This window comes from Leguminivora glycinivorella, chromosome 26, assembly GCF_023078275.1.
Source record: "Leguminivora glycinivorella isolate SPB_JAAS2020 chromosome 26, LegGlyc_1.1, whole genome shotgun sequence".
NCBI classification, from domain to species: domain Eukaryota; kingdom Metazoa; phylum Arthropoda; class Insecta; order Lepidoptera; family Tortricidae; genus Leguminivora; species Leguminivora glycinivorella.
The window spans coordinates 10,435,830-10,463,421 of NC_062996.1; the positions used below are offsets into that span (position 1 = coordinate 10,435,830).

The 27,592-nt window shown below is 35.7% G+C and overlaps 2 protein-coding genes and 1 long non-coding RNA gene across 32 annotated transcripts in view; 1 reads left to right on the forward strand and 2 right to left on the reverse strand.

Moving 5' to 3' along the window:
- LOC125239635 (gastrula zinc finger protein XlCGF26.1-like) overlaps nt 1-27,592 on the reverse strand; it is an 80,540-nt gene that overhangs the window by 42,852 nt on the left and 10,096 nt on the right. Inside the window, exons 5-6 of one of the 30 annotated variants that reach the window (XM_048147280.1) lie at nt 19,764-20,006; nt 14,638-14,654 (exon numbers count right to left, since the gene is read on the reverse strand). The exons of 19 other annotated variants lie outside the window; for them this stretch is intronic. In XM_048147280.1, coding sequence (XP_048003237.1) covers nt 14,653-14,654; nt 19,764-20,006 — 245 coding nt within the window. In that variant the 3' untranslated portion in view covers nt 14,638-14,652. 10 more of the 30 variants (XM_048147281.1, XM_048147258.1, XM_048147279.1 and 7 more) reach the window with 10 other exon arrangements.
- Nucleotides 7,952-10,159, reverse strand: LOC125239638. The gene is made up of 5 exons (XM_048147283.1): nt 10,102-10,159; nt 9,790-9,861; nt 9,593-9,697; nt 9,374-9,484; nt 7,952-9,190 (listed from the first exon to the last, which is right to left on the reverse strand). Coding segments are annotated over exons 1-5 (675 nt in total). The 5' UTR covers nt 10,104-10,159; the 3' UTR covers nt 7,952-8,805.
- Nucleotides 10,346-12,071, forward strand: LOC125239639. The gene is made up of 2 exons (XR_007178545.1): nt 10,346-10,589; nt 10,677-12,071. It is a non-coding gene; the product is annotated as an uncharacterized LOC125239639 (long non-coding RNA).

Here is a 27,592-nt window from a genome sequence, read left to right on the forward strand (position 1 = left end):
TCCTCCACGGACTATGCCAGAACAAATTCGACTGTGCACAGCTTGTCAATAAGATAATTATGTTACATAGTGCCCAGAACTGTTAACCGCCGAGATACGCGCGCGTACCGGCTGTTCGCGGTGGCCCCGTGCCGCTCCAACGCCGGTTACCCACCTTGACATACATCATCTGCCCGAGGCTAAGTATAAGTATGCTATTTTAGATTCTTTAAAAAATCCCGCTTGAAATTTCCCCTAGTAGTTTAAGTTATTTGACTGTGTATATAACGTGTTTTTTTTCTCTCTGTCTCTCTCTCTCTCTCTCTAGCACACACATTCCTATTCTATGTTGCATTTTTTTTTTGTTTTCGTCCTCTTTCTTTTCGTGTTAAGATATATATTGTTGTTTTAATCATGTATCAAATACTTAACTGTCTCCTATCTGTTAAGCCAACCATAGTTTCTGATGTAGTCATTCGTGGATAATGTCGTTGGCTATGCATTAAGTTTGATTTTGATTGTAATTCTACATCTAATTGTATAGTTGTTTGTTATGGCTGCGTATCGATCGATGTAACTTTTTTTGGTATATTTTTAGTCGTTATAACGATCATTTGATATAATTATTGAATCATATAACAACAAATAATATACTAAGAAATTGCATAATTCTTATTTAATATAATGATCATTTTTTCGAATAACATTTATTATAACATACTTTCGAGTATAATGCTTATTTCCGATAATAAAGTAGGTGATTATTGGGAGTTTCAAATCAAAGATTTGAAAACTCCCAATATCACTTCATATTTAGGACTCGTACTCAGGTTTATTGGTGATTTAAAACTCTCAATAGGTTTTCAGATGATTTAAAACTCCTAATCGGCTTTCTCATGATTTGAAACTCTCAATAGGTTTTCTGATGATTTAAAACGCTCATGACGAATATATAGACAAAAGTTTATAAAACTCCGTTAATGATAAAACACCTTTCAAGTTAGTTGCACGTGCCTATTGACAAAATGAAGTTCGTAAAACAGTCTCAGAAATTGCAGTTGGATGCTGTTTGTTCTTTGTCCAATAAACGTTATTTTCGACATGGCTCGCTTTTACCCGACACCATTCGCTGTATAATATGTGGCCCATCGAACTGTGGAAAAACAAATTTAATTGTCGGTTTGCTGCTACATGAACATGGTCTACGCTTTCAAAATGTTTATGTATATTCTAAAACCTTATTTCAACCAATGTATCAATTTCTAGAGCAAGTTTTAAAGCTAGTTCCTTCAGTATCATTTCAAAAATATAACGCAAATGATGAAATCTTAAGTCCTCATACAGCAAACATGAATTCCATTATAATATTTGATGATGTTGCGTGTGAAAATCAAAATAATATACGAGATTACTTTGCAATGGGAAGGCATAAAAATATAGATAGCTTTTATCTAAATCAGACGTATAGTAAAATACCTAAACAATTAATAAGAGATAATGCTAACTTAATTATTCTTTTTAAACAGGATGATATTAATTTAAAGCATGTTTATGATGAACATGTAGGAAGTGATATGTCATGGTCTCAATTTCGTGAAATGTGTGCACAAGTATGGAAGATCCCGTTTGATTACTTAGTCATAAATAAAGATTGTAATAGAAATTCAGGCTGTTATAGAAAAGGATTTGATACATTTATAATTCTAGATTGACTTGATATATAAAGCATAGTATTACATTAAACACTTATTGCTTAAAATGAAACCATCTAGTTCAGACATGGAACATAAAATTAATGAAGAAAAATTATTTAAACAAAAAGTACTCAAATCTGCTGAAGCAGTAAGAAAAAAGTTAAACGCATTCGTGATGTTAAATCAAACGATAATATGATGTTGGAAGCAATGTTAAAACCAATCACAGACCCACTTGGTGAAATGGTAAAAAAACATAGTAGTAATGATAACAATCTAATCATTAGTGACTCAGATTTTGATAACGATAGGTTTAAATGGAACAAGCCAGTAAAAACATTGAAATATAGTCCTTCAGAAGATGGGATGAAAGAAAGTTTGGATAATAAAACTTTGTTGAGAAAGTCATTTGAATCTGAACCAAATTATAGTGAAAATGAATTAAATGATAGTGATTCTTCATCTCAAGAAAGTGTGAACCAAAGTGATTCTGATACAACAAATAATATTTCATTTAGAACGTCAGACTCGTTTCCTTCTCCTCGCGATGATCCCGCTTGGCAGAAACAATATTTTATCATGAACATTCCATTTGGTGTACGAAATGAGCGTGGAAAGCTAATGCTTGGATCTTACCCAATTTCTGTTAATGATGATAAACTCGTGATAGGTGGAGAAAGTTATTTTTTAACACAAGGCTTACATGATTTGTTGTTTAAGAAAGTACCTGACTTAAAACTAGTAACTGAAGATGATAAACGATTATATAAAACATTGTTAATGAAAACGAATGCACATAGACGCGACTTTGATCCAAAGAAACCCATAAAAAGCAACAAGGGTATGAAATATTTAAACCTTATAAAACCTCTTTTCAAATTATCCAAACAGCGCACAGTAAGTGAAGAATATATATCCGGTAAAGGTTTACCATCAATGAAAAAAGTAAAAAGAGATATTTCATATGTATATTGGGATGATCCAAACGAATTAGTTGACAGATTAAAACTGCTTATAGCATCGCGTGACGCTGGAAATACAGGGTTAGATAACGAGATAATATCCATAATTGAAGAATTACGTGAAGCAGGCTTAATAAATAATATATAAATGTATATACTCTTACCTTTCCCATCAGTTGAAGTTTGACTTTCAAGTAAAAAATGAATATAGACAAATTCGGTCACCATGTTCATAAACGTTTGCGTACTGATGAAATCTCTGAGCTCAAGTACAAGGCTTTGCTTCGAACAGAAGCAGGAAATTTTGATCTAAAAACTATAAGATTAAAAGGGGTTGTTAAACCATTATCTTCCGATGATGCAGTTAACAAGCAGTACGTTGATGAACACATTCAAAACATGTACGAAAAGAAGTATATAGACTCTTTGTTTAACACAATAAATAATCAAATTCACCAACTCGTAACTCAGTTAAAACTGAACTTTTATACGAAGAAGGAGATAGACGATATTTTAAAAAATATAATAATGATAAAACAACAAATAGTGAACGAGATCCACAGGTCAGCGCGAAGAAATTTTAAGCGACGATCGGTTGTACTACAAGGAATTGATGATTTATGGCAAGCCGATTTGATAGATTTACAAAAGCTTCATACTGTTAACAGAGGATATAAATATATTTTAACCGTTATTGACACATTTTCAAAGTATGCATGGTGTACACCTATTAAGTCTAAAACTAAAACAGAAGTCAAAGATGCATTTGAACTAATAATAAAAACATCTAAACGAAGACCTAAAAACTTACAAACTGACCTAGGAAAAGAATTCTACAATCAAGAATTCGATTTCTACTTAAAATTATTAAAAGTTAATCATTACTCAACTTATTCAATTAAGAAGGCATCTATTGTTGAAAGGCTGATAAAGACACTTAAGTCTAAGCTCTACAAACATTTTGCATTAGTTGGTAACTATAAATGGGTTGGTAAGCCATTAGACGATGTAGTAAAATCATATAATCAGACTGTGCATCGCACAACAAAAATAAAACCTATTGATGTAAATTTTGATAATGAAATGCAAGTATTAAAAAATATTAAAAAATCACTATCCAATTTGTCTTATAAATCGAACAAATTCAATATAGGAGATTGTGTACGCATTAGCAAGTATAAAAATGCCTTTCACAAAGGTTACACACCTAATTGGTCAACAGAACTTTTCACTATTACTCACGTGAATCGCACTCAACCTGTTACGTATCACATTCAAGACCAGCATAAAAACACTATACTCGGTACATTTTACGAGGAAGAACTTCTGAAAACCAACCATCCAAACGTTTACCTTGTAGAAAAGGTTATTAAAAGAAAGGGTAGAAAGTTGTATGTTAAATGGTTGGGCCTTAATAATAGCGAAAACAGTTGGATTGATAAAAGTGCGGTTGTTTAAAGATATTTATATAATTTCCTTTTAATGATAGTGTTATTATCTCACGAGATATGAAAGGGAAAGGACTGTTAAACAGCGCTATTAATAATTTACCCTTTGAATTACACTTACCTGGTTATAACTATTGTGGTCCGGGAACAAAATTGCGCAAAAGGTTGCAGAGAGGCGATAAAGGAATTAATGCGCTAGATAATGCGTGTATGAAACACGACATAGCATATGATAGTTATTCGGATTTAGCTGATAGACATCGTGCTGATTTAGAACTATACGAAATGGCGAAACAAAGAAGAAAATCGAAAGATGCAGGGAGAGGAGAAAAAATTGCTTCGTGGTTAGTTAGCAAAGTGATGAAATCTAAAATAAAGGCAGGTGCGGGTATAAAACCATTTAAACGTTTTGTGACCAAGATACGCAGTGAATTAAAAAAGAAACCAAAAACAAAAGGTAGTAATATAATTGAGCGGGCACTTATTGCTGCGACGAAAATTTTTAAAACCAATTCCAAGGTACGGGTACCTCGTCTTATACCAATTCCAAAAACTGGAGGCTTCTTACCGCTGATACCTATTTTTGCTGGTCTGTCTGCGCTAGGGTCATTAGCAGGAGGAGCTGCCGGAATTGCTAAAGCTGTAGGTGATTACAAAGCCGCCAGAAAAAATTTAGCGGAATCGGAGCGACATAACAAGATGATGGAATCTATTGCATTAGGAAAAGGCTTACACATTAAACCATATAAAAATGGCAAAGGATTATGTTTGAAACTTTCAAAAAACTAACTGAGAGGTTACCCAGGCGCGCTCTTTCAAATATTGACATTTTAAAACACTCATCTGATATTCCATATTTTCGAGGAGTTTATATGAGAGACAGTTTACCAAAGACTCCTAAAAAAGTAGAATGTGGAATTGTTAATTTAGACAGTTTTAAAAACAATGGTACACACTGGGTAGCCTACGTAAAAGATAACAATTATTGTGAATATTTTAATAGTTATGGTGACCTTTCACCTCCGCTAGAATTAAAGAGGTATTTAAAAAAATATGATATTTACTATAATTATGACACATATCAAAAGTTTAACACTGTCAATTGTGGACACTTATGCCTAAAGTATTTAAAACAATATTGGTATAACCGTTTAAATATCATCGCACAATAATCAGTTTATCATTCTCACAATGTCTTTCACTTTGTCTATAACTGGAACATCTTCCACTCTGTTAACAAACTATTCACCAGCTTTTCACCTGGATGGTGAATATGAGTGTGGGCTATTGTATATGTCAACTTTTAATTCTATACCCAACATAGACGACAGAAATAATAAGTTCTATTATGGTAAAAACAAAGTAATTAAAATTCCTGAAGGATCATATGAACTTCAAGATATTGACGATTACCTTAAAGAACATATTGAAGGATGCTCTTTTGCACTAACATGCAATAATAATACCTTAAAAACATCTATTTTATGCTCTGAAAATATTCATTTCGACAAAGAAGGCTCCATCGGTAATATACTTGGCTTCGGTTCAGAATCTATTCAAGCTAATATATTAACTGAATCCCCTTATCCTGTCTCCATTCTCTCAACAACCATAGTCCGCATCGAATGTGACATAGTGAGCGGTTCATTCGTTAACGGAAAACCTAGTCATATAATTCACGAGTTTGTACCAAACGTGCCACCTGGTTATCGGATTATAGAAACACCAAAAAACGTTATTTATTTCCCTGTAACCCAAAATAGCTTAAACACAATAACGATAAGAATTTTAGACGTTAACAATAATCTAGTTAATTTACGGGGTGAAGAAATTCAGTTATATTTACATTTAAGAAAAAAATGATAGACTTCAATAAAACTTCAGTCTCTCTTAAAAACATTACCAGTACTCATCCTGCAATCACGAAAAGAAGACCTAAAGTAAAACTCACAAAACAAAATAAGCAATTCCTCCAAAGCTTACGCCTATTAAAATGAGTATATTAAACTTAACAGAACCTTTTGTCTTTGATAATTCTATCGAGAGCTTTGAATATCATTCATATAAACCGTACGTCACAAGTTTCAATTTCAACGATGAAATACGTATACCTATAAACCAACAAGATCTTTACGTACTACCATCAGCAAGTTCTTTATACATAGAAGGTACTATAACCGCATTCAATAGAGAAACAAAAGCCGAGGTAAAAAGTGTTCTTCTTACAAACAACCCCATACTTCATCTATTTCAAGATATTCGATATGAATTAAATGGAATCGAAATTGACAAAATTAAAAACGCAGGAGTTACAACAACTATGAAATCTCTTGTATCTATGAATGGACTGGAAGCATCCATGTCTAAGTTATGGGGATTTGATGTCAATGGTATAAAAAACACGGAAGGTACATTTTCTGTGTCTGTACCTTTAAACAAGATTCTCGGGTTTGCTGAGGATTACAGCAAAATCATAATTAATTGCAAGCATGAACTTATTCTTTTAAGATCCAATACTAATTTGAATAGTGTTAAATTAAATGCGAATGAATATATAGACAATATTACTATATCTAAAATAGTATGGCGCATGCCTCATGTTAAAGTGTCTGATCGTGAAAGATTAAATTTACTCAAATGTTTAGAAAGAGATCGTGCCGTTCAGATAGCATTTAGGACTTGGGATTTGTATGAATATCCGCTCTTGCCTGAGACGTCAAAACATTCTTGGTCTATCAAAACTTCATCGCAAATTGAAAAGCCGCGTTATATTATAATTGGATTGAAAACGGGACGAAAAAATGAAGCTAATAAAGACATATCACACTTTGATCACTGTAATTTGAGAGATGTTAAAGTTTTCTTGAATTCAGTTTACTTTCCGTACGAAAGTTTTGATGTTAGTTTTTCGGGTGAAAAGTTTGCTATATTATACGAACAGTATGCGAAATTTCAACAGTCTTATTATAATCGTCTACAAGCGCCGTTGCTTAGCCCTAAAGATTTTAAAGATAAAGCTCCTTTATTTGTTATCAACTGTTCTCGTCAAAACGAAACCTTAAAAACCGGTTCAGTAGATGTGAGAGTTGAATTGGATTGTGAATCTGATATACCAAAGAACACTGCAGCTTACTGTCTGATTTTAAATGATAGTGTATTTGAATATAAGCCTTTAAGTAATATTACGAAAAAAGTATCGTAATGCAGCATATATTTGTAGACCTTCAAGGGTTTAAAACAAAAGAAAACGAATTTATTATCAAAGAATTTGCATACAGCACGCTAGAATACACTCAAGTTTTCTTAATAAAACCCCTTTTCGATTTTCTAAATTGACGGAAAGTGAAGAGAGGCAGACAAAATGGATTGAAAAACATTTAGGTATTTTGTGGCACGAAGGTTATGTTGATTATAGAGAATTTAGAAGACTTATTTATAATCATATTAAAGATAAGATAATATTCGTTAAAGGTATGGAAAAAATTAAATGGATTAAAGAATTATATTCAAACTGTACTGTTATAGATTTAAGTGAAAAGGGTGCACCGAATTTACAAGAACTGTATAAAAAATATTGTATTAATGATTGTATTTTTAATTGTGTGTACCATAAAAAAACTTGTGCATTAAAAAATGTAATATGTATGAAAAAATGGTATTTAGAAAATCACGTTCCTCTTTGAATAAATGAATGTGCTAAATAAAACGCATTTTATTAACCTGTAAATTATACTCCTGAAAACAATGTTTAAATCAACTCATGATACGATATTGTACTCGTGATACAGGTATACGATCATAACATAAGTATCCTGAGTTGATTTAAACATTGTACATAAATATGGTGGGTTTAAAAAAGAAAAACTAATTTTTTTTTTAAAGTTTATTTAATAATAATATACATACTGGCATAGCTAACTTAAAAAGTAAAGTAGGTGTTTACAAATTAGTTCAAAGTTTCCTTTAAAATATCACTATATAACTATATTTAGAAAAATGAAGCATGTCCCCACGCAAGTGTGTGAATATTGTCTTTTAATATTACTCGTTTATCATCATTCGAAGATAGTGCTACTTTCATTGTTTTTAATATTTACACAAGCTCTTCGATGTTTTATTAACTTTGGTAATTCTATAAATCTAGACGCTCTAAGAGGATTATATTTGTTTATGTTTATCTCGAGATATAAGTTTCGTAGAAAGCTCCAGCCACTGTCCCGTTCTTGAAATTCATCAATTTTCGTGCTCAATGTGTTCAAAATGGTTGAAAATATTTCTTTAAATTCGTAACTCTGATGTAAAATGATATTTTGCGTAGCGAATGATTTAATTTCACATGCTTCATTTTTCGGCAAACCAAATTCAGCAAACAGTTCAAAGTTAACCTTTATAGATCCAAAAGCAAGCCTTCTCGCTTCGAGAATATGTTTAATATGTCTACGAAGAGCGCACAGAAACTTTACCGGTGAGTCATGGAGGCTACTCTCTGGTCCACGCACTCTGTATGATGCTATTCTACTACGGAAAGCGCTGCTTATTTTTTCAATATCAGGAGTTAATTGAACAGAGTTATTATTTTTATGCAAGTTAGTGCGCAAGTGAGCAGAAAAGGCTTTACTTGGAATACTTATGTCACACACTGAACAAAATATGGAGCTATTATGAGGCATTTTGCCTATTGACATAGGAATAGACTAAATTAGACGTAAAAAAGATTAAAGATTATTGGCTTTTTTTATCTGGGAAAAAGGTTCCTTCATCTGTAAAGTCGTCCTTACAACGCTTTAGAATCTTATTTATTCCATCTACTATATCCGAAACGGAATCCACACGATATTTAAAATTAACCAGCGCTTTCTCCCAACGGGCTTCAGATGGAACGTTTTGAATATCTACTACGTTATACAGTTTAAGATCAATAAAAAGATCACCGGTTAACGAAGCTGTGCGACGCACGTAGCCGCCTGGGACGCGACGTATCAGCACGGACGACAGAGAGTTGGCAGCGGATGCTCGACGCTGGGCTTCAACATGTCCTTCGTCACCCCAGTTTGAAAACCAGCCTGGCTTACAATCAGGTGTCTCTTTCTTCGACTTGGTTGTCGTACTGGAATATTAAAAACTTATTTATATTATCGAATACAACAAAATATAATTAGTTAATTAGGTAAGTACTTAACATTTAAGAATTTAAATACTATGGTTTAAAATGTTTAGATTCAAAGGCTAATTACAATTAGTTAAGTAAATATATGTATTACATATAAAATAACTGAATTGAATTAATTACCTTTTAGTTTTGTCTTCTTCATCAAGGTCAGTGTCACTGTCCTGCAACGTATCAGTTATTAACACGGACGATGCGTGCTTTTTCACAGTTTTCTTTGGTTTGATCTTCTTGCTGTAATATTAAAAACTTTATATTACTTCCAGTTCTCATAAATAAAGAGAAATAAATAAAAAGTTCGCATTTGTAGACAAGTTTTCAAACACAGTTTTAATTAATTACCTTTTACTAGCACATTCTTCGACGACGTTTCTGTCCAGCGACCAGCCCGCGTCACGTTTCGGGATCTGAGAAGCGTTTTTCCTTTTGGTTGTTTTCTTCTGAGTCCTACAATACATAGTGATTATCCATCAGATCATTAATAATAACAAAAATTAATAATAAGTCAATAAAATCTTAAATTTAATTAAAATACATACTTTAATGATCCAGATTCATCCTCAGAGTCGAGGTCTTTCTTAGACTGGATTACATGGTACTCAAAGTCAGACCTGAAAATAAAAAATAAGATTCTGTTATGTTCAGTCGAACGAGATTTCACAGTTGTACTTGTACCTCTCTCCAGCGAGGGTTATAAATTTTAAGTTAAAGTTAATACCAATACGCACTTAACTCGCATAAAACTGCTACTTAGAAGGATACTTATCGGTAAATTTAATCGAGAACAAACATCACTCAACACCATATTCAGAATAGTTTATAGCTAAATAAAATATTACAAACTTACGAACATTGTTTCAAGGTGAATTTCTCCGTGTACGTAAAACTCGCACTGTAACACTTGCACTTGTTAGAAAATAGTACAGGAAATGAATAAGCCAGGGGTTTTATTAATAAAACGAAACTGACGTAAAGTCATGAGTTAACAACCTAAAAGCAAATTATAACTAACATAAACTACAACATTTGCAAAAATACAGTAAGAAACCAATATAATACAAAGGTTGATCATCACTGTAATATAATATTCAACTCAGCTAATTATTGAAAAACAAAAGTGTAATATTTCTTTTGTCGGAAACAAGATCCGCATAAAGGTTCCGGCACTAATCAAACGAATGTCGCCGCGTTAAGACCGCGTTCAATGTGCAAGCTATAATAGCTAATAGCTATACTATATTTTGTTACTACGAAGTTATAAATAGAGCATTTAACAAATTAAAATTACAACAGTTCGAGATTTCAAGCCGGGTGCATTATCAGTTTCAAAATCAGAATGGTATGTATTTTACTTTTATTATATTCTGGTATCTTTGAGTACTTTTATTTGGTGTTGAAATATATTTAACTTGATATTTTTTTACAGGGCTCGCAACCTATTAACCACGCTGCTGAAATGACTGAAACCACACCATTTTATTCGCAAGTTTGTGAAAAACCGAATGATCCGCTCAATTATTCTCAAGACATGGATGCGTACCTGAAATACCAGGATTTGCTCCTGAATCCATCTTTAGAAATTCCATTATCAGGTACACCAGCAAAAAGTCAGAAGAAAATCGCTAAGAAAGGAAAGAGGAAAATAAAAGAAATGGGTTTAAATTCCCATGTCATCAGAAAGGTTACAAAAGGAAAGCGTCTGATTAAAATCAGTATATCCGATTTGGAGCAATCAAATATCGAATCTAATGGGGTTACAGTACAATATGTTGTTCAAGATGACTATGATGAGTTATTAAATGCAACTGAAGGTCTGGTAGAAAAAATTGTAAAAAAGTTGAGTGAAGTGAGTAATTATTAGAAAATTTTATGTTATAAAATGTACTTTACTTTTTAGTTAGTCGTCGTGCTTGTAATATATCTCATTACTTAAATAAAATGGTTTCATGATAAATTAATTGTTTTATTTTTAACATACTAAAACATAGAGAATAAATACGATATTATTTTTAGAGTTTTACCACTCACAATATAGTTGAAATATGTATACTGAGATCTATTATATATCAAAACCATTTATAATTCATGTAAATCGTGATCATTTTATAAGATAAACATAGCGAGTGAGCAACCAGGTAAACTGACTCAAATTACAACTAAATGAGTGATTGCAATTTCGCATACTGTTCAATGTATGTCATGATTTTAATATAATCAAAATTTGAACCTTATATCTTTATGAAAAGTTCTGCTTTGCAAAGTGCAGTATATGACATACGCTAGCCTTTAATTTATACTGAACTCTTTGTTATGGGTGTCAAAGAAGATCATATTTTATATACGTTATTTTAAACCATATATTACAAAATTCGTAGTAGATATGACGTGGGAGTACGTAATCCGAAACAGCCAATAGCATAACTGGGTCTACATCACACTTATAAAGTTTTTACAATGTTTCATATAAATAAAAATGGTGATGTGTAGTATGTCGGGTTGTGACGACCGACAACCTCAACACGTAAACCATTCCTTGGCTTGGCCAACCGAGGCATGTAGTGTTGAATTCGAGACTTGGGGATCTCTGTATTTACGCGGTCGATAGATATGGAATCCCATACCCGGAGGGGGTCAAACTCAATCGATGCATGTAAAACGCGACTACACCAGAGTTCACACTTTGGGGGTCCATTCGTGTTCTGCGACGCTGACGAGCTGATCAGACACGTTGTGTGTAAACGCCACTGTCAATCGAGCAAACGCTTGAGAGAGACCACATCTGAGATTGGCCACCTCGGAGAGTGTGTTGCGTTAAGCTTTTGCTATTTAATATCATACCTAACTTAACTTTACGGCTTACATTTTCGAAATGGACCATTTAACAACGAACACCATACTTCATCTGTTTCAATCAAATGAACGAATCCGAAATGTTAAGTTAAAAATCTGATTGCGCTTTTACAGTTCACAAGTTCTAATTCTAAATATGCAATCGTAAACCTTGTGTGCTTTTTAAACCATCAGAAAACCTATTGAGAGTTTCAAATCATGAGAAAGCCGATTAGGAGTTTTAAATCATCTGAAAACCTATTGAGAGTTTCAAATCATGAGAAAGCCGATTAGGAGTTTTAAATCATCTGAAAACCTATTGGGAGTTTTAAATCACCAATAAACCTGAGTACGAGTCCTAAATATGAAGTGATATTGGGAGTTTTCAAATCTTTGATTTGAAACTCCCAATAATCACCTACTTTGGCAAACAAGTATACGTAGTACATATAATGAACCACTTCTCGCACTAGTGCGTAAAGAAAACACCATCTGTACTGAAAAAAATTAAAAATAAATTTCAAAACCAGTTAACCCTTAAATGCATGGTGATGTATATATGCATCATATCTTTGATGGCCCGTGGCTCGATATGTAGCTATCCAAAATCACATTTATTGCTTAATTATTATTCATTACTTATTATTATTTAATAAACAATTAAATACATTAAATAATATAATGATTTACTATTTATTATTTCAGTATTAAGATGAAATGGCGGAAAAGTGTGAAAAAACAGGACGACGGCGATTTTTAGTATGTGATTTAGGCTGATTTTTTCGGAGTTAGTTTATGTTTAAATATTTTATCATAAAGGTTTCACAAATAGTTAACCTTTTTAATAGTAGTCATTTTTTTTAAATAAAACTTACTAATTACGATATATGTATATAAATAAGATTTGGCCTATTTAACTTCTAACACTGATTTAGTATAAAAATCGATCTTAAATTTTTTTTTTATTATTTTTCCCAGAGTCAGAAAACCATTGTCTATCACATACAGAGTGGGGCCTGTAACAAAGGCGAAGAATGGAACTGTAGGCTATTCTTCTTATACTGATCAACATTTGTTCAGTGACTTTTAAAAATTATGAAGTCTTTAAATTTTTAATTTTTCATACAAAATAAATATTAGCTTCAATGTACGCCATTATTGTTATCATTGACGTTGTATGTCACACTTTAGACTTAACAGAATTCGCAATACATTACCTCTTAGAAAAAACTTTCAAGGGTGATAAAAATCAAAATACAAGTTATTTTTAAAAGTCGCCGAACAAATGTTGATCAGTATAAGGAGAATAGCCTAGAGTTTAATTCTTCGCCTTTGTTACAGGCCCCACTCTGTATATTAATATCTCTTTAAAAGAAAAATTCATGCATTTAAGGGTTAATGTATAGCCTGTGATACCTACTTGTACTACGTTTTTGGAAATAATTCTGAATAATTAACCATTATGGTTTACTTATGGACGCTTTTTTCACTGGCTGATTGAAATCCATATTATCATAAAGCTCAGGATGGTGTGACCTCATATGAGTTTTCCAACTAATCTTTTGCGTAAACTGTTTGTCACACAGTTTGCACGCAAATCTTTTCTCCGCATTATGAATCCACATGTGCTGCACCAAGTTATGTTTCCTAGGAAACGGTTTGGAGCAAACGGGACACACGAAAGGCTTTTCTCCGGTGTGCCCAACGATATGCCGCTTTAGTTTGTTCTCTGCGTGAAATCTCCGATCGCAATAAGTACACTGGAAGTAATTGTTTGTGTGAGTGATTTTGAAGTGTGCAGCGAAAGAGTTTCGCGAAGAGAACTTTGAATTGCATTCTGGACAGCTAAGTTGTTTTTTCTCCTCATTATGAACATCTAACAAATGATGTTGCTTTAAGTTCCGTGTATAAAATCTTTCTCCACATTTATTACACATGTATCGACGGCACTTATTAGACTCTTTGTAATGTTGTATCCTGGCTTCTAAGCTGGGGAAGACCGTAAAGCATTTTGGGCAGATCGGGCCGTTGCCCTTTTTACAGAATCTGCGATGCTTGACCAGAGAAGTGATTACGGAATAGGATTTTCCGCAAGTCTCGCAAGTGAATCTGACGAAGTGCGTTTGAGTGTGTTTGCTTAGGGTTCGTAAACAAGGGTACTTGACTCCGCACACGGCGCAAAGAAGTACGTGTTTGTAAAGCGTGAAAGGTTGCAATCCTAAATGGTAATTGAAGTCTATTGGGTAGTTGTGGATATTAAATAAATGTTCAGCTGCGTCGTCTAGTTTGTCAAACGGTTCAGAGCAAATTCTGCACTGTAGTTCGGTGCAGTCGACTTTTAAGTCCCCATCAGAGATATGAGCGAACGCTATGGTAACTTTAAACTGTTGGTGTTCATCGACCATATGTTTTCTGAAGAGTGTGGGGTCCTGGAATTCGTCGCAGCAATAGACGCACACCAACGAGTCCACGGGGAGGCGGAAGGGAAACGCGGTCGTATACTGGATAATAATCTCGGCGTTTTGTTTCTCGACGCTATGGTTGGAAACTGAACCACTGGCGACCGATTTTATTTCTAAAACAAAAAAAAATGCCCAGTCATTTTCTGAATTAGGTATATGTAGCCGTGGTTGGACTGGTTGGGGATCAGCTTCCATGATATGCTATTGTTTTTATTGTGTATGTTAGAAGTACTTATTATTAGGCTTATTTGTAATGTGGGTCCAGTAAATGGATAAACATTAAAAACAATATCAATGCAATATATTTATTTAATCAAACGAAAAAATATAATTTCCAATGTTTTCACATATGTATTTCTTATGTCTAAAAAAATTATATAGTTTTTACTAATGATTCAAGAGTTTCATTTAAAAATTAATCATTATTCATCAATCATGTTGATCATGACTTCGAAACTAGGCTATTCATACGTGAAATAATTAATACCTACTTAATACGTCGAAGTAAATTAAGTAGTAGTAGTAAAACACTTTATTGTACCAGAAAATAATACAACAATTAAATTATTTGTTTATTTTTTATACATACACAATTACACATTAATATATATTTTTGTTACCACATTTCAATAATTTATAAAACAAAACAAATTGTTTCCTTTTCGTTTCACGTATCAAGTAGGTATTAATTATTCCACGTATGAATGGCTTTACTATTGAAATCATTGCACATGATTAAATTGATTAATGAATAAAACTATTTGAATTCATCCTATATGCAGCGTGACGTCAAATTGATGTCATCGGCATGAAAGTTACGGGCACTGACCATTAGCTTCTTATGTTTTCTTAATAAGTATGCTTGTAATTTTGAACTGTTATAGGATTTCAAGACTAGACAGGACAAACACCGTTTTTGAAAGTTAACAATCATGGACAACTATAACAATATGCTTTGCAACAGATTACACAGACCAGAAGAAATGTTTCTGATAATAAATTATAAAACTAATTAACGATTAACTAATTGTGAATTAGACGTAATGGGATAGATATTTCTCTTTTTGTTATCACAATAACAATTATTATTTTTACACTTTCCAGTTCTATCCCTTAGATAATTTGAACTTTAAACCTATTTGGATATAAAATCAACTAAGATTGAAGATTTAAACTCGTACAGCTAGAAGATGTTGATACAACTCCCAGCCAGTCTACCCGTGACCGCAGACGTAATGTCATGTCCGAAACGTCGGGTTAAATATAAAACGTAAGTTTCACGCGATTAAGTCCCGTTTTAATTTAATAATATAAGATTGAAGTCAACAAACATAATCAACGTTAATCAAATTGACAAAACTCCTTCGATGCTTACTAAAACTTGAAAATTGATAGTTTAAAAAACGTGACTGGTCATCTCTTGGTCTTATGACTCTTATGTCCGGTGAAAACACAAAAGGGGTAGTAGATTAAGGGTTCAAATTATACTTTTGTTCAATATAATCACGTATTTTTTGGGTCAGTTATTAACGATATGGATCTAACCTTAACGTCACTATGCACATTAGTTTTCCCCTCAAAATCTACCAAATCCGGATGATAGCTCTTCATATGCGTCCGCCAACTGACCCTCTGATTGAATTGTTTATTGCAAGGCCCACATTCAAACCTCTTATACTCGCTATGTATCCACATATGCTGAGCCAAGTTCTTTTTCCTCGGAAACGATTTAGAGCACACACTGCAAGGGAATAACTTCTCCTTCGTGTGAACTACTCTATGCTCTTCCAAACCGCGTTTCGTGTCAAATTTCAATCCGCAACAGGTGCACATAAAGTTGTCATCGGTGTGAGATATTTTGAAATGAACACGGTATTTTTTCCGTTCAGAGAATACTTCCCCACATTCAGGGCAGGAGTGGGATTTCTTGGGAGCTGAGTGGACTTGGTTTAAATGCATCTGTTTCAAGGTCCACGTCATGAAGCGTTCACCACAAAACATGCATAGATGAGACCAGCATTTTGAGGATATTCTTAAATGCTCACGTTTGGCTTCTAAAGTGGAGAATGTCATTCTGCATTTCCTACAAATTCTTTCGTTTCCAGCGTGAGAGAATCTGATATGGTTCTTCAATGTAGTGATAGTTGCATAAGATTTGCCGCACGTATCACAAGTGTACTTTAAGAAATGTGATTGCGTGTGTCGACTTAGTTGACGTATGCAAGGGAATTTAGCATTACACATTGCGCATAAGAGCTTATCCTTTTCGAGTTTGAAAGGTTGTATGCCTAATTCGGAGTTTAAATTTAATTTCTTGTCGTGTTCAAGGTGAATATGACTAGCGATAGCTTCTAATGTATCGAAGGGTTGTGAGCAGAGTCTGCAATGGAGTTCCGTGCAATCGGCTTTGATATAGCCTTCGCTGCAGTGAACAAATGCTGTGCGCACTTTGAACGTTTGATGGTCATCGACCATGTGCTTTCTGTACAGAGTGGGGTCATCGTAACTCTCACAGCAGTACACACAGACCATGGAACTCTCTGGAAGCCTGAACGGGTACGCGGTGGAATATCTCACGATAATCTCGGCGTTTCGTTTGGCGTTGAGATAGGCATCATTGTCTAGAACAAAAAGAAATGCCCTTGGTCATTCAATTGTTCTGGCGCCTGTTTAACTTACTGACGAAAATTAAATGAACAGCATTTTTTATTCAGTGATAACATGATGAGAAGTGAGAGTTACTATTTTTATTTTTCTAGATGACTATATGGTTTATATTTTAGTTGTAATTAGTAATTACTGTTTCTTGAACTGCTTAGAATATTACTCTAACATGAATTCAGTGTCAAAAATTTGTTTAAAAATTTAAGGCCTGTTCAGGATGGCGCGATTTCATATGCGTTTTCCAGCTGACCCTCTGGTTAAACTTCTTATTGCACTCGACACATTCAAATCTCTTATATTCACTGTGTATCCACATGTGCTGTACTAAGTTGTATTTCCTATAGAACGTCTTTGAGCAATATCCACAAACGTAACCCTTTGGCTGAGTGTGTGTGAGAACGTGGTCATCAAAACTCTTTTTGTGTTTGTAGCTTTTCCCACAGTGACATGCAAAGTCAGTATCGGTGTGTGTTAGCCTGAAATGATCGGCTAGTCGGTTTTGAGTCGTGCATTTTTCGTTACACCGTGGACAAGGGAATGTTTTCTCCGGGGCGCCATGTTTTTCAGTCATATGGGCGTCTTTCTCTTTGAGCAATATGAACCGGTCACCACAGACCATGCAGCAGTACTGCCGACACAGTTTGAATTTAGTCAAGTGGTCATGTTTCTCTTCAGCTGTATCGAAAGTTTGTTTACATTTCCGGCATATTCTCTGGCAGCCAGTATGTACGAACTGGACATGTTGACGGAGGGTAGTTAGCGTTGAGTATGATTTCCCGCATTTTTCACATGTGTATTTGGAATAGTGTGTTTGAGTATGTCTGCTCAGTTGCCGTAAAGAGTACGCCTCCATTTGGCAGAGAGCGCACGACCACTTAATTTGATTGGGGAGTTTGAATGGCTGTAAACCTACTTCATAGTTTAAGTTTATGTCAGGATTGCAATGTTTAGTTGTTAAATGTCTAGCCGCGGCATCTAAGTCTGATAAGGTTTCTTTACAAATACGACACTTGAAGTCAGTGACGTCTACTTTTATATAGCCTTCAGAGCAATGGTGGAACGCGTGTTTCACTTCGAACACTTTGTGTTCGTGTTCCATGTGCGCTCTGAACGCTACAGGGTCCTCGAAAGTATCGCAACAGTACACGCAAACCATGTGGTTCTCTGGGAGCTTGAACGGATACGCCGTAGTGTACTTGACGACTATTTGACCGTTCTGTCTCGAGCCGGCTTGTTCATCTTCTAGAACAAAAGAAATGCCCTCGGTCATTCATTGTCATCACTGTCTCTCTTGGTAGTCGTGTACATATAGGACATCAGGATTTCCTGACATACAATGAAACGGGAAGGTTACCACCTTGTATCTACATCGTATGTTTAGGGACTAGCGTAGCGGTCCACTAACAATCAGGAATATATGTAATCGAAACTTTTAAATTTTATCGTTGTCGATCATGGTCATAGAAAAAGTAGGTCTAATTGTAGGCTATTTTGGTGTTTTGATAGAAAAACTACTTTCCATATATCTGGGAGTCCCAAAACGGGATTTTTAGGGTGAGTCTGGATGGATCTTCGGGCAACTATTAAAACAATATAGTTACGTTTTAGAATTAGAAACTATATCGTAAATTACAGCAGGTTAAATTATGTCTGACAAAACATTTGACGGGAGTGAAATAAAAAACAACACCGCGAGCAAAGCTTTTTCAAACCAACAATCACACGGCTTCATCATTGACATTTTTGTCCAAGCTCGTGCGAGAATATTTCTGGATGGTGTTTCTGGACATGCATTTTTAATTTCTTATTGTCAGTAAAAAGTCTGCTGCACACGGGGCAAATTTTCTTTTTACTATCATCGTGAATGATCAGATGCTGCTTCAAGGCTTTGTCTCGAGCGAAAGATTTATTACAAACGTGGCATTTTAGCGGGCGTTCTCCAGTATGCTGATGTGTATGCTCGCGCAAATCCCTCCTAGTGGAAAACGTCAAATCGCAGTACTGACATTTGTGGTCCTCCGTATGTGCTGCTTTAAAATGAAAGTACAACAGCGTGCGCCGTTCAAAAACTTTCTCGCACTCCGTACAACTAAATATTTTCCGTTCTTTGCCGTGAACTTCGACTAAATGGTCCTCCCTTCGCTCCCAAAAGAGGAATCGTTCTTTGCAGATGGTACATCTAAAAGGTAGACAAGCTTTACTAGTACGCATGTGCTCTTTTTTTGCTTCTAAACTCGGATATGTCTTTTTGCAACCTCTGCAGTAAAAGGTTCTAGTCATATGGCGTACTTTGACATGATTATCAATTCCCCGCCGACTTTCAAATCTTTTGCCACAGATGTCGCATATATTTCTAAAGTAGTGCATGCCCGTATGCCTAGAAAGCTGCATAGTGCTGGTGAACTTTTGAGCACAAACGACGCACTCGTAACGATTTTTTTCTAATCTTAACGGCACTAGAGCTAAACTCTGACTTAGTTCAATATCTAACTCGTGGTCGTCGTGTAAATGTGTCGCTAGAGCTTCTATGGACGCATAAGCTTTAATACATTTCTTACAGCGGAGGTTAGTTATGTCGATTCTAGTTTGTGTATCGAGATTTCCTTTATGGCACGTGGATCTATCAACGTTCTGATGAACAATGTCCATATGAGCCCTGAACAGAGCGGGGTCCGCGAAGGTTTCCCGGCAGAAACAGCAGCGCAACAAGGAGGATAGCTGCAGGAACGGATACGCCGTCGAGTGTTTGAGTATCATTTGGGCGTTCTGCTTGGCGGCGTCCCGACTCCATCCAAGATAGTCTAGAAAAGAGAAGAGTTCAGTTGTTCACCAATTCCCAGAACGCTCAAATGAACTGAAATGATGGCGCGGTTTTAAATGTAAATTCCATAATTTTTGGAGGACGGAAATATTTTTTATTTTGTGAGTAGTATTGGATTTTTGCTCTTCTGCTGAGAGAAATCGATAAGCCGAAAATGCAATTCTGCTTTTGACGAAAGGATATTATTTATAAAATACTGTTATACGAGTAAATACATATATCCTTAGATATTCAAAATGACTTCTTCATTGAAGTTGTCTTCTTGTCCAGCGTCCACATCCCCAAACAAGTTTACGTCATGAAAGTAATTTTCATATTCTTGAGGACTATATAATGAGACAAAAATGTTATCACACGCGGCAGCGTAAATTTTTATTTTTCTTTGTTACAATCATTATACAAAACATCGATATATTCATTCAATCGTTTAGAAAACAAACTTAAATATTAGACTAACTACAATTAAACCAATCTTTCAACATTCTATCGCCTACAGTGTAACTGTAATCCTAATAAATAAAAAATCTAGTAAGTTAGTAACAGATAAAATTGAACATTAAGAACATTGTTTTGGTAAAGCCACTAAAGTCGAACACAGGCAACTGCCTGACATTTGCAATGATAAAATTGGCAAATTAATATAATGAAATCTGATATTGAGATTTCGCCGTTTGTGGAAGTCACTAGTCGTACTCATTGTCAATGTTCATTTCATAACACAAGAATGAAATGAACGAAACATTGTCGGAATGACACCTATGTCAGTAACCTGCAGTCAACTGCCAAGTCACATATTTTCCTTCATTAATTCGTTCGCTCTTGTGAGTTGACCTACAGTGGGTTCAAACCCCGGCTCGTACCAATGAGTTTTTTGAACTTAAGTGTGAAATGTCATTTGATATTTGCCAGTCGCTATTCGGTGAAGGAAAACATCGTGAGGAAAACAGACTAATTCCAATACCAGCATAGAGAATGTCGTTACTTAGCCTCATGACATTTCTTCAAATGCATCTTCATTCGGTAACGTGTCACGAAAAGCTTTTGACAGGCCGGACAAGGAATCTTCATGTCGTCATTGTGCGTAATCATATGTGTATTTAATGTTTGACGATCCATAAACGCCATAGCACAAGTATTGCAGCCGAACGCACGCTCTCCAGTGTGTTTCCTAGCGATATGTGTGTTCAGCTTGGGCACGGTTGGAAATTGCATGTCACAATACGAGCATTTGTTATCAGTGGTATGAACAGTTTTAAAGTGAGTTTTTAGGTACGTTCTGTCTTTGAAGACAGCATCGCATTCTGTACATGAAAATATTGTCTTTTCTTTGTTATGGGCTGAGACTAAATGGTTCTCTTTCTGTTGATAGTTAAGAAATCGGTCGCCGCAGATTTTGCATACGCATGGTTGACACGCTTTCGTGGTTTTTACGTGTTTTCGTCGTGCTTCGACTGTGGGGAAGGATGTCTTACAGCGTCGGCAGATGATTTTGGCCAAATGGTCGACTTGGCCATGGTGATGAAGGCCAGTGGGAGTTTCGTATCCTTTTCCGCAAACATCGCAAGTGTAATTTCGGTAATGTGTCCCAGTGTGTTTACACAGCGCTCTGATGTTAGAAAAATTCTTAGAGCAAACCAGACATCGCAATTTGTTTTTGTCTAACTTCACAGGGACCAAGCCGTGGTGGTAATTTAGATTGACGTCCAAACCATGCTTTGTGTTTAGATGACTCGCTAAATCCTCTACAGAGTCAAAATTACCTGTACATTCTTTGCATCGCAGATTAGTGATGTCTACTCTGAGGCACCTGAGTTTATAAAATACGATTGATTTGGATTTCTCACTATCAGAATGACTGGTGTCCATATGAGTTCTTAATTCATGTGGATCGTCGATTCTTTGGTGGCAGACGAAACACTGCAGGCACCCCTCGTTGTATTTGAAAGGATAGACAGTGGAATGCTTTAATATTATCCATGCATTTTTCCTGGTAGCTAGGACACTCGTCGATCCGTTTTTTTCTAGAAAAGAGAAGATTTCATTTTCTACTTGCTAAAAAATGTAGATTAAAGTGAATTCAAAAAAGTAAATTTCGAAAAAAAAATAAAAAAAGTAAATTAAAGTGAATTTCGTGGTAACTTATATGTTTAATTTATTTTATTTGCTGTTTCTGTTTTCTTACTTGTGTATTTTGTAGTTATCACGAATAAATAATTGATTGATTGATTGAATTTCATTTCAACTGTTCATTATGGATTTTGGATCAGGAATTAGCCTTTTATGAAGCTTGATATCAAGAAAAATAAGTTTTGGGTTATGTCGACAACTAATCCAAAGCATAAAAGATTATGAGATATTTGCTTCTGGATGGTTCTTTTCTATGTGACCTTTCACTCGGTAACGTCTAGTAAACAACTTATTACAGATAGGGCACGCACTTTTCTTTGAATCATCGTGCGTGACCTTATGCCGCTTCCAACCCTGTTTGCAGGTGAATTTCATATCGCACATATCACAAGCATACGGCCTGTCTCCAGTATGTGTGGCTGTATGTTCCCTTAATTCCCTTGCATTATGGTATTGTTTAGAGCAAATAGAGCATTTATATTTGTCTGTGTGTGTGCTATTGAAGTGTCGGTACAAATACGTGCGGTATTTAAATTCTTCGCCGCATTCAATGCAGCGATACATTCTCTTTTCTTGGTTATGAGCTTCAACTTGGTGTGCTTCTCTTAGTTCCCAGTTTTTAAAGCGTTCGCCACACGTTTTGCAGACATAAGATTGGCAAGGCTTACTCGTTTTCATATGGTCGGCTTTTGCTTTTGCACTGGCGAAGGACATTTTGCAGCGCGTACAAAAATATTTACCGTATGTCACTTTATGCTCGGAACGGATGTGAGAGTTGAGTAGCGGGCACGTTCTAAATTTTCTACCGCAGGTTTCACAAGTGTATCGATAGTAGTGCATAGCTGTGTGTCTAATTATACTTTGTAGAGAACGGTGGAGGTCCGAGCAAATGACGCATTGAAATCGATTTTTCTCTAATTTTAAAGGAACTACTCCAAGAAATTCGGAAACATCTATGTTTAAACGATGGGCATCTTTTAAATGCTTTGCTAAATTGTCTAAAGAGTCAAATGTCTCTTTGCATTTGTTACAGCTCAAATCGGTGATATCTACAGGGATATGAGAGTTGTAAAGAAAGCTTGGGAGTGTATCATATTTTTCAGCTCGGGTGTGAGTATCGATGTGCGCCCTGAGCAAAGCGGGGTCGTCGAAAGAGTCGAAGCAGACGTAACACTGTAAGGCGGTAGCGTGATATTTGACGGGGTAGACGTTGGAGTGTAACAATATGAGTTTCGCGTTTCGCCTGGCTGCCCGCATCAGCACCGAAGTCGTATCTTCGTTACGTTCTAGAAAAGAGAAAATTTCAGTTCCTATCAGATCGTTCTTGATGTTAATAATTGTCGACGTCCATTTTTCAGGTTAGTAATGTCTTAACATGGATTGATGAGAGTTCCACCAATAATTTCTTTAAATGCATATTTTACAGGCCGGGTCAGGACTACCCGTAACGTAACCGACGACCGTATGAGCTGTATGAAGAACGTTAGGAAAGTGAGTGAACCGAAAATGGTTTTTCATGATCACACCCCTGAACAAAATTATGTATGTACAATGTACATAATTATAAAACACCAAGTAATCGATGCAAGTCTCTTTATTTAAACATTAATTTTACAAATTGACGTAGTTACGCAAAAACGTTCCAATCCATCTAAAATTACAGAGTAATGGTAAAATTTTTTGAATATTGCATAACTGGCTTTATTAATAGTGTGTGAACCTGCCTTAGAAATCTATATTATTTGTGGTCATGGTTCGTTAATATTTCTTGTAAGTGGGTAGCTTTTGCACATTTTAATTTTTCCTCAGTCACCCGCTGACCACGAACGCTGTAAAGAGTTCGAAACGTCGGGATGTATTTTAAATTCATTATACGCGACTTAATCCGTTTCCATAGTTTTATTCCATCTAAAATTGTCATTGAAATTAAACTTTTGTTTTTCATACGAGTTCTAACTCAATGACAAATGGATTGAAACGTTTTTGCGTAAATACGTCCAAATACGGTTTACAATGGTTTTTCATTAGCTTATTGACACGGTAAAGAGCTATCAGCGAAAAAACTTTTGAGTAACTTATGCTTCCTCTTTAAATGCCTGTCCAGACTTGACGCAGTAGGTACCCTAAGCCCACAATGCAGGCAAGCAATAAACTCGCTAGAATGGCACAGTTTAAAATGATCGTAGAAAGTTCGACGACTACTACAGATAACATTACATTCGGAGCACTGATATTCTTTTTTCACTAAACCATGATTATCTACCATATGCTGCTGTTTTTGGTCCCAAGTGGGGAATCTCTCAGGGCAGTTAGGGCAACAATGTGGCATGCATTTCTTCTCAGTTCGTTGGTGAAGGGATTTAGCCGCCATGGATGAGAAAAACATACCACAGCGCCGACAATAGGCTTTGTAAGACTCGTGGTTTTTTCTAACATGCTGTAGTAGGCCTGTGGTAGCTACGTACGACTTTCCGCAGATTTCACAAACGTATCGACTAAAATGAGTGATGGTGTGTCTGTTTAAATGTAGTAATGAAGGAAAGCTCTCGCAGCAGACTGCACAAGACCATTGGCTGTCTAAAATAAACGGCATGACTCCAAGAGGGGAATCTGTATATATAACTTTAGAGTGATCTTTTAAGTGAGTGAAAGCTTGTTCTATATTCGGAAAAGATTGGTTGCAAATTCTGCATTGGAGGTTAGTGATATCGACTTTAACGTATTCAGATTTTGGTAAGTTTTCGAAAGGCATGCGGTGGTTAAATTTGGCGTGTTCGTTGATCATGTGGTGTCGGAAGTTGGCAGGGTCGCCATGTAAGTCCCCGCAATACACGCAAAGTATGGACTGGTCGTTGACGCGAAAAGGGTATGCGGTCGTGTACTGTATTATAGCCTCGGCGTTTCTCCTTTCTTGATCGATTGTGTCCACTAGAAAAGAAAACGTCTTCTGTATTACTGGACTTTTCTTTCTTACACACCGAATTTTCAAATATTTCAAGTTAGGAAAACGTAAAAGTGAAACAGGCAGTTAGTACTTGTATGTTTATTAAAAGAACGTGGCCTTTACAACGGTGCCGTAATATTTTATGTTGTATTTTTTCATCATTCATTATATTTTAACCTAGAGATAACTTATTTTTGTAAATAAATAGCATAAATACATATATAATTTAAAATACGTATATTGAGAATGTTTGAGCTTGTAATGAGATCAGTAATGCATATTATGAAAAGGCGAAGTCTACAAAATGTGTCATTTTTAAATTAAAAGAAGAATTTACACCTCTGGCAGGACTCGAATCTGCATCTTCTTGGAATACGGGTCAATTGTCTCCGTATCTCAGTTGTTGGAGCGATTCGACCTTTGTTCTAAGAGGCCGCAGGATCGAGTCCTCGAGTCATTTTTTTTATTATTTTTCCTTTAATTTAAAATGTGTCTACAAGTTATGCTTAGCCAAATGTCGTTTCAATCGAGACGAGAATAAGAATTTCAAGCCGCAATGCTTACAAGTAGAGCATTCACCAGAATGCTGCAGTTTAAAGTGTTCATAGTAAGAATTTTCACTATTAAAACTGATATTACAGTCCGCACATCTATAGGAGCGTTTAGATTGTCCGTGTACTGTTTCCATGTGTCTCTTCCTCCACCTCCAATCAATGAATCGCTCGTTACACTTGGTACAGACATATGGCATGCAAGATTTTTCAGTTCTCGTATGTTTTTCTTTCTCTTCCATAGTAGGGAAGACTTTTTTACATTTCTTGCAGGTAACTTCGTACTGCTGATGCTTTAAGCGGACGTGTCTAAGTAGCCCTGTTGTAGCTACATAACTCTTTCCGCAAACGTGGCAAACGTAGCTTAAGAAGTGAGATATCGTGTGTCTGTTTAGATGGAAGAGGGTAGGGAAGTTCTTTTCGCAAACAGCGCAATTGTGCACATCTTTGTGTAGGTAATACGGCATGACGCCTAGTTTCCCGCTCGCGTCTATTTTCTTTCCGTGCGCGGTTAAATGTTCAGCTACAGCTTCTAAGCTTCGGAATTTCTGTGAGCAGATTCTGCAGTTTAAATCGGTGATATCCGCTTTAATGAACTCTAGGCTGGGTAGATTGTGGAAAGCGACTTTGAGGGTGAAACTTTTGTGTTCGTCCTCCATGTGTTTTCGAAAGAAGACTGGATCGTCATAAAGATCTAGGCAGTATACGCACAGTATGCTTTTGTCCGAGACGCGGAACGGGTAGGCGGTTGCGCAAGTCAGTATGGTCTCGGCGTTACTTCGCGCCGGATCGTATGACTTTTCTAGAAAAGAAAACATCCCATTGACTGTTTTTCTTGAAGCTCCTTATAGACGTTTAACGGACGTGTGAGTATACGAGGTTTAAAGTTTTAAGGCACGAGTTTAGAGATTTTTGTGGTATAATCGCAAACGTTTGATATTCGATGCAAAATTTCTAGTAACTAAAGTGCAACGCGTCCCAAAATTACTCCGTGACTGGTACCATCTCGTGTACTAACTAAAGTTTTAAATATTGCAAAGTCAATGGAATTATTTTGGGATTTGTTAGAAACATGGAAGAAAATATATGAAAGTAGTATATTCATGAAATAATTGTTTGCTATAGCATAGAGGACACAGAGAACCTCCTATAGAGTGGCAGTCTTGTATATTTGGTTCGCGATTCGAGTCACCAGTGTTTGGGGTGCGAGGAGCGGGCGGGGAATGTGTTAAGCGCGCTGTGATTGGCCGTTTCAAGGACGGCGGGCAGTCGCGCCAGATGAAAAGGGACAGAAGTATGACTGTCCCTCTACTGACGCGTAAGTGGCCAATGTAAGTTGACCTATGCCGGCTCTGAATAAATTATAAATATGACTTATTTGTGGAATGTAATGCCGTCTGTTTTTAAATTTGAGCTTCTTGTTACCTTTCCACACCATTTCACACTACAGGTGGACATCTTTAAGGCATCAAAATACCCTTTTCCAATTTTTTTGTGCGAAAAACACGCGCTGCTTTCGGGTCTGTTACTTGGTCGATACTGATCGGGCACGGCGAGCGCCCGCGCTTATATCAGTGCAAATACTAGGAAGGCTGGCCACCGCGAGTCGTCTTGTAATAGATGTCTATAGGGGTTGGTCTGTGATAGAGGAATAAGTAAGGGAAGAGTTGTAACTCCATACATCAGTAAATGCCAGTTGTATAGGTATAGTTAAGTGACATCTAGCGGCAATCACGCGTCAACTAGCGTAAATTATCAGTACTGCTACTTGTCAATAGATGTTGCGACGAACGAAAAGTCTAATGCTCACCAATTTTTAGCTAATATTACAATAGTATTAATCAGTATTCTGTTCTCAATTCCTTCTGCTCGTAATATGAGCTGTAAGCTGTTCTAATATTAAATTTTTGACACCTACTATCGAGTAGTGGTACTGATAATTCA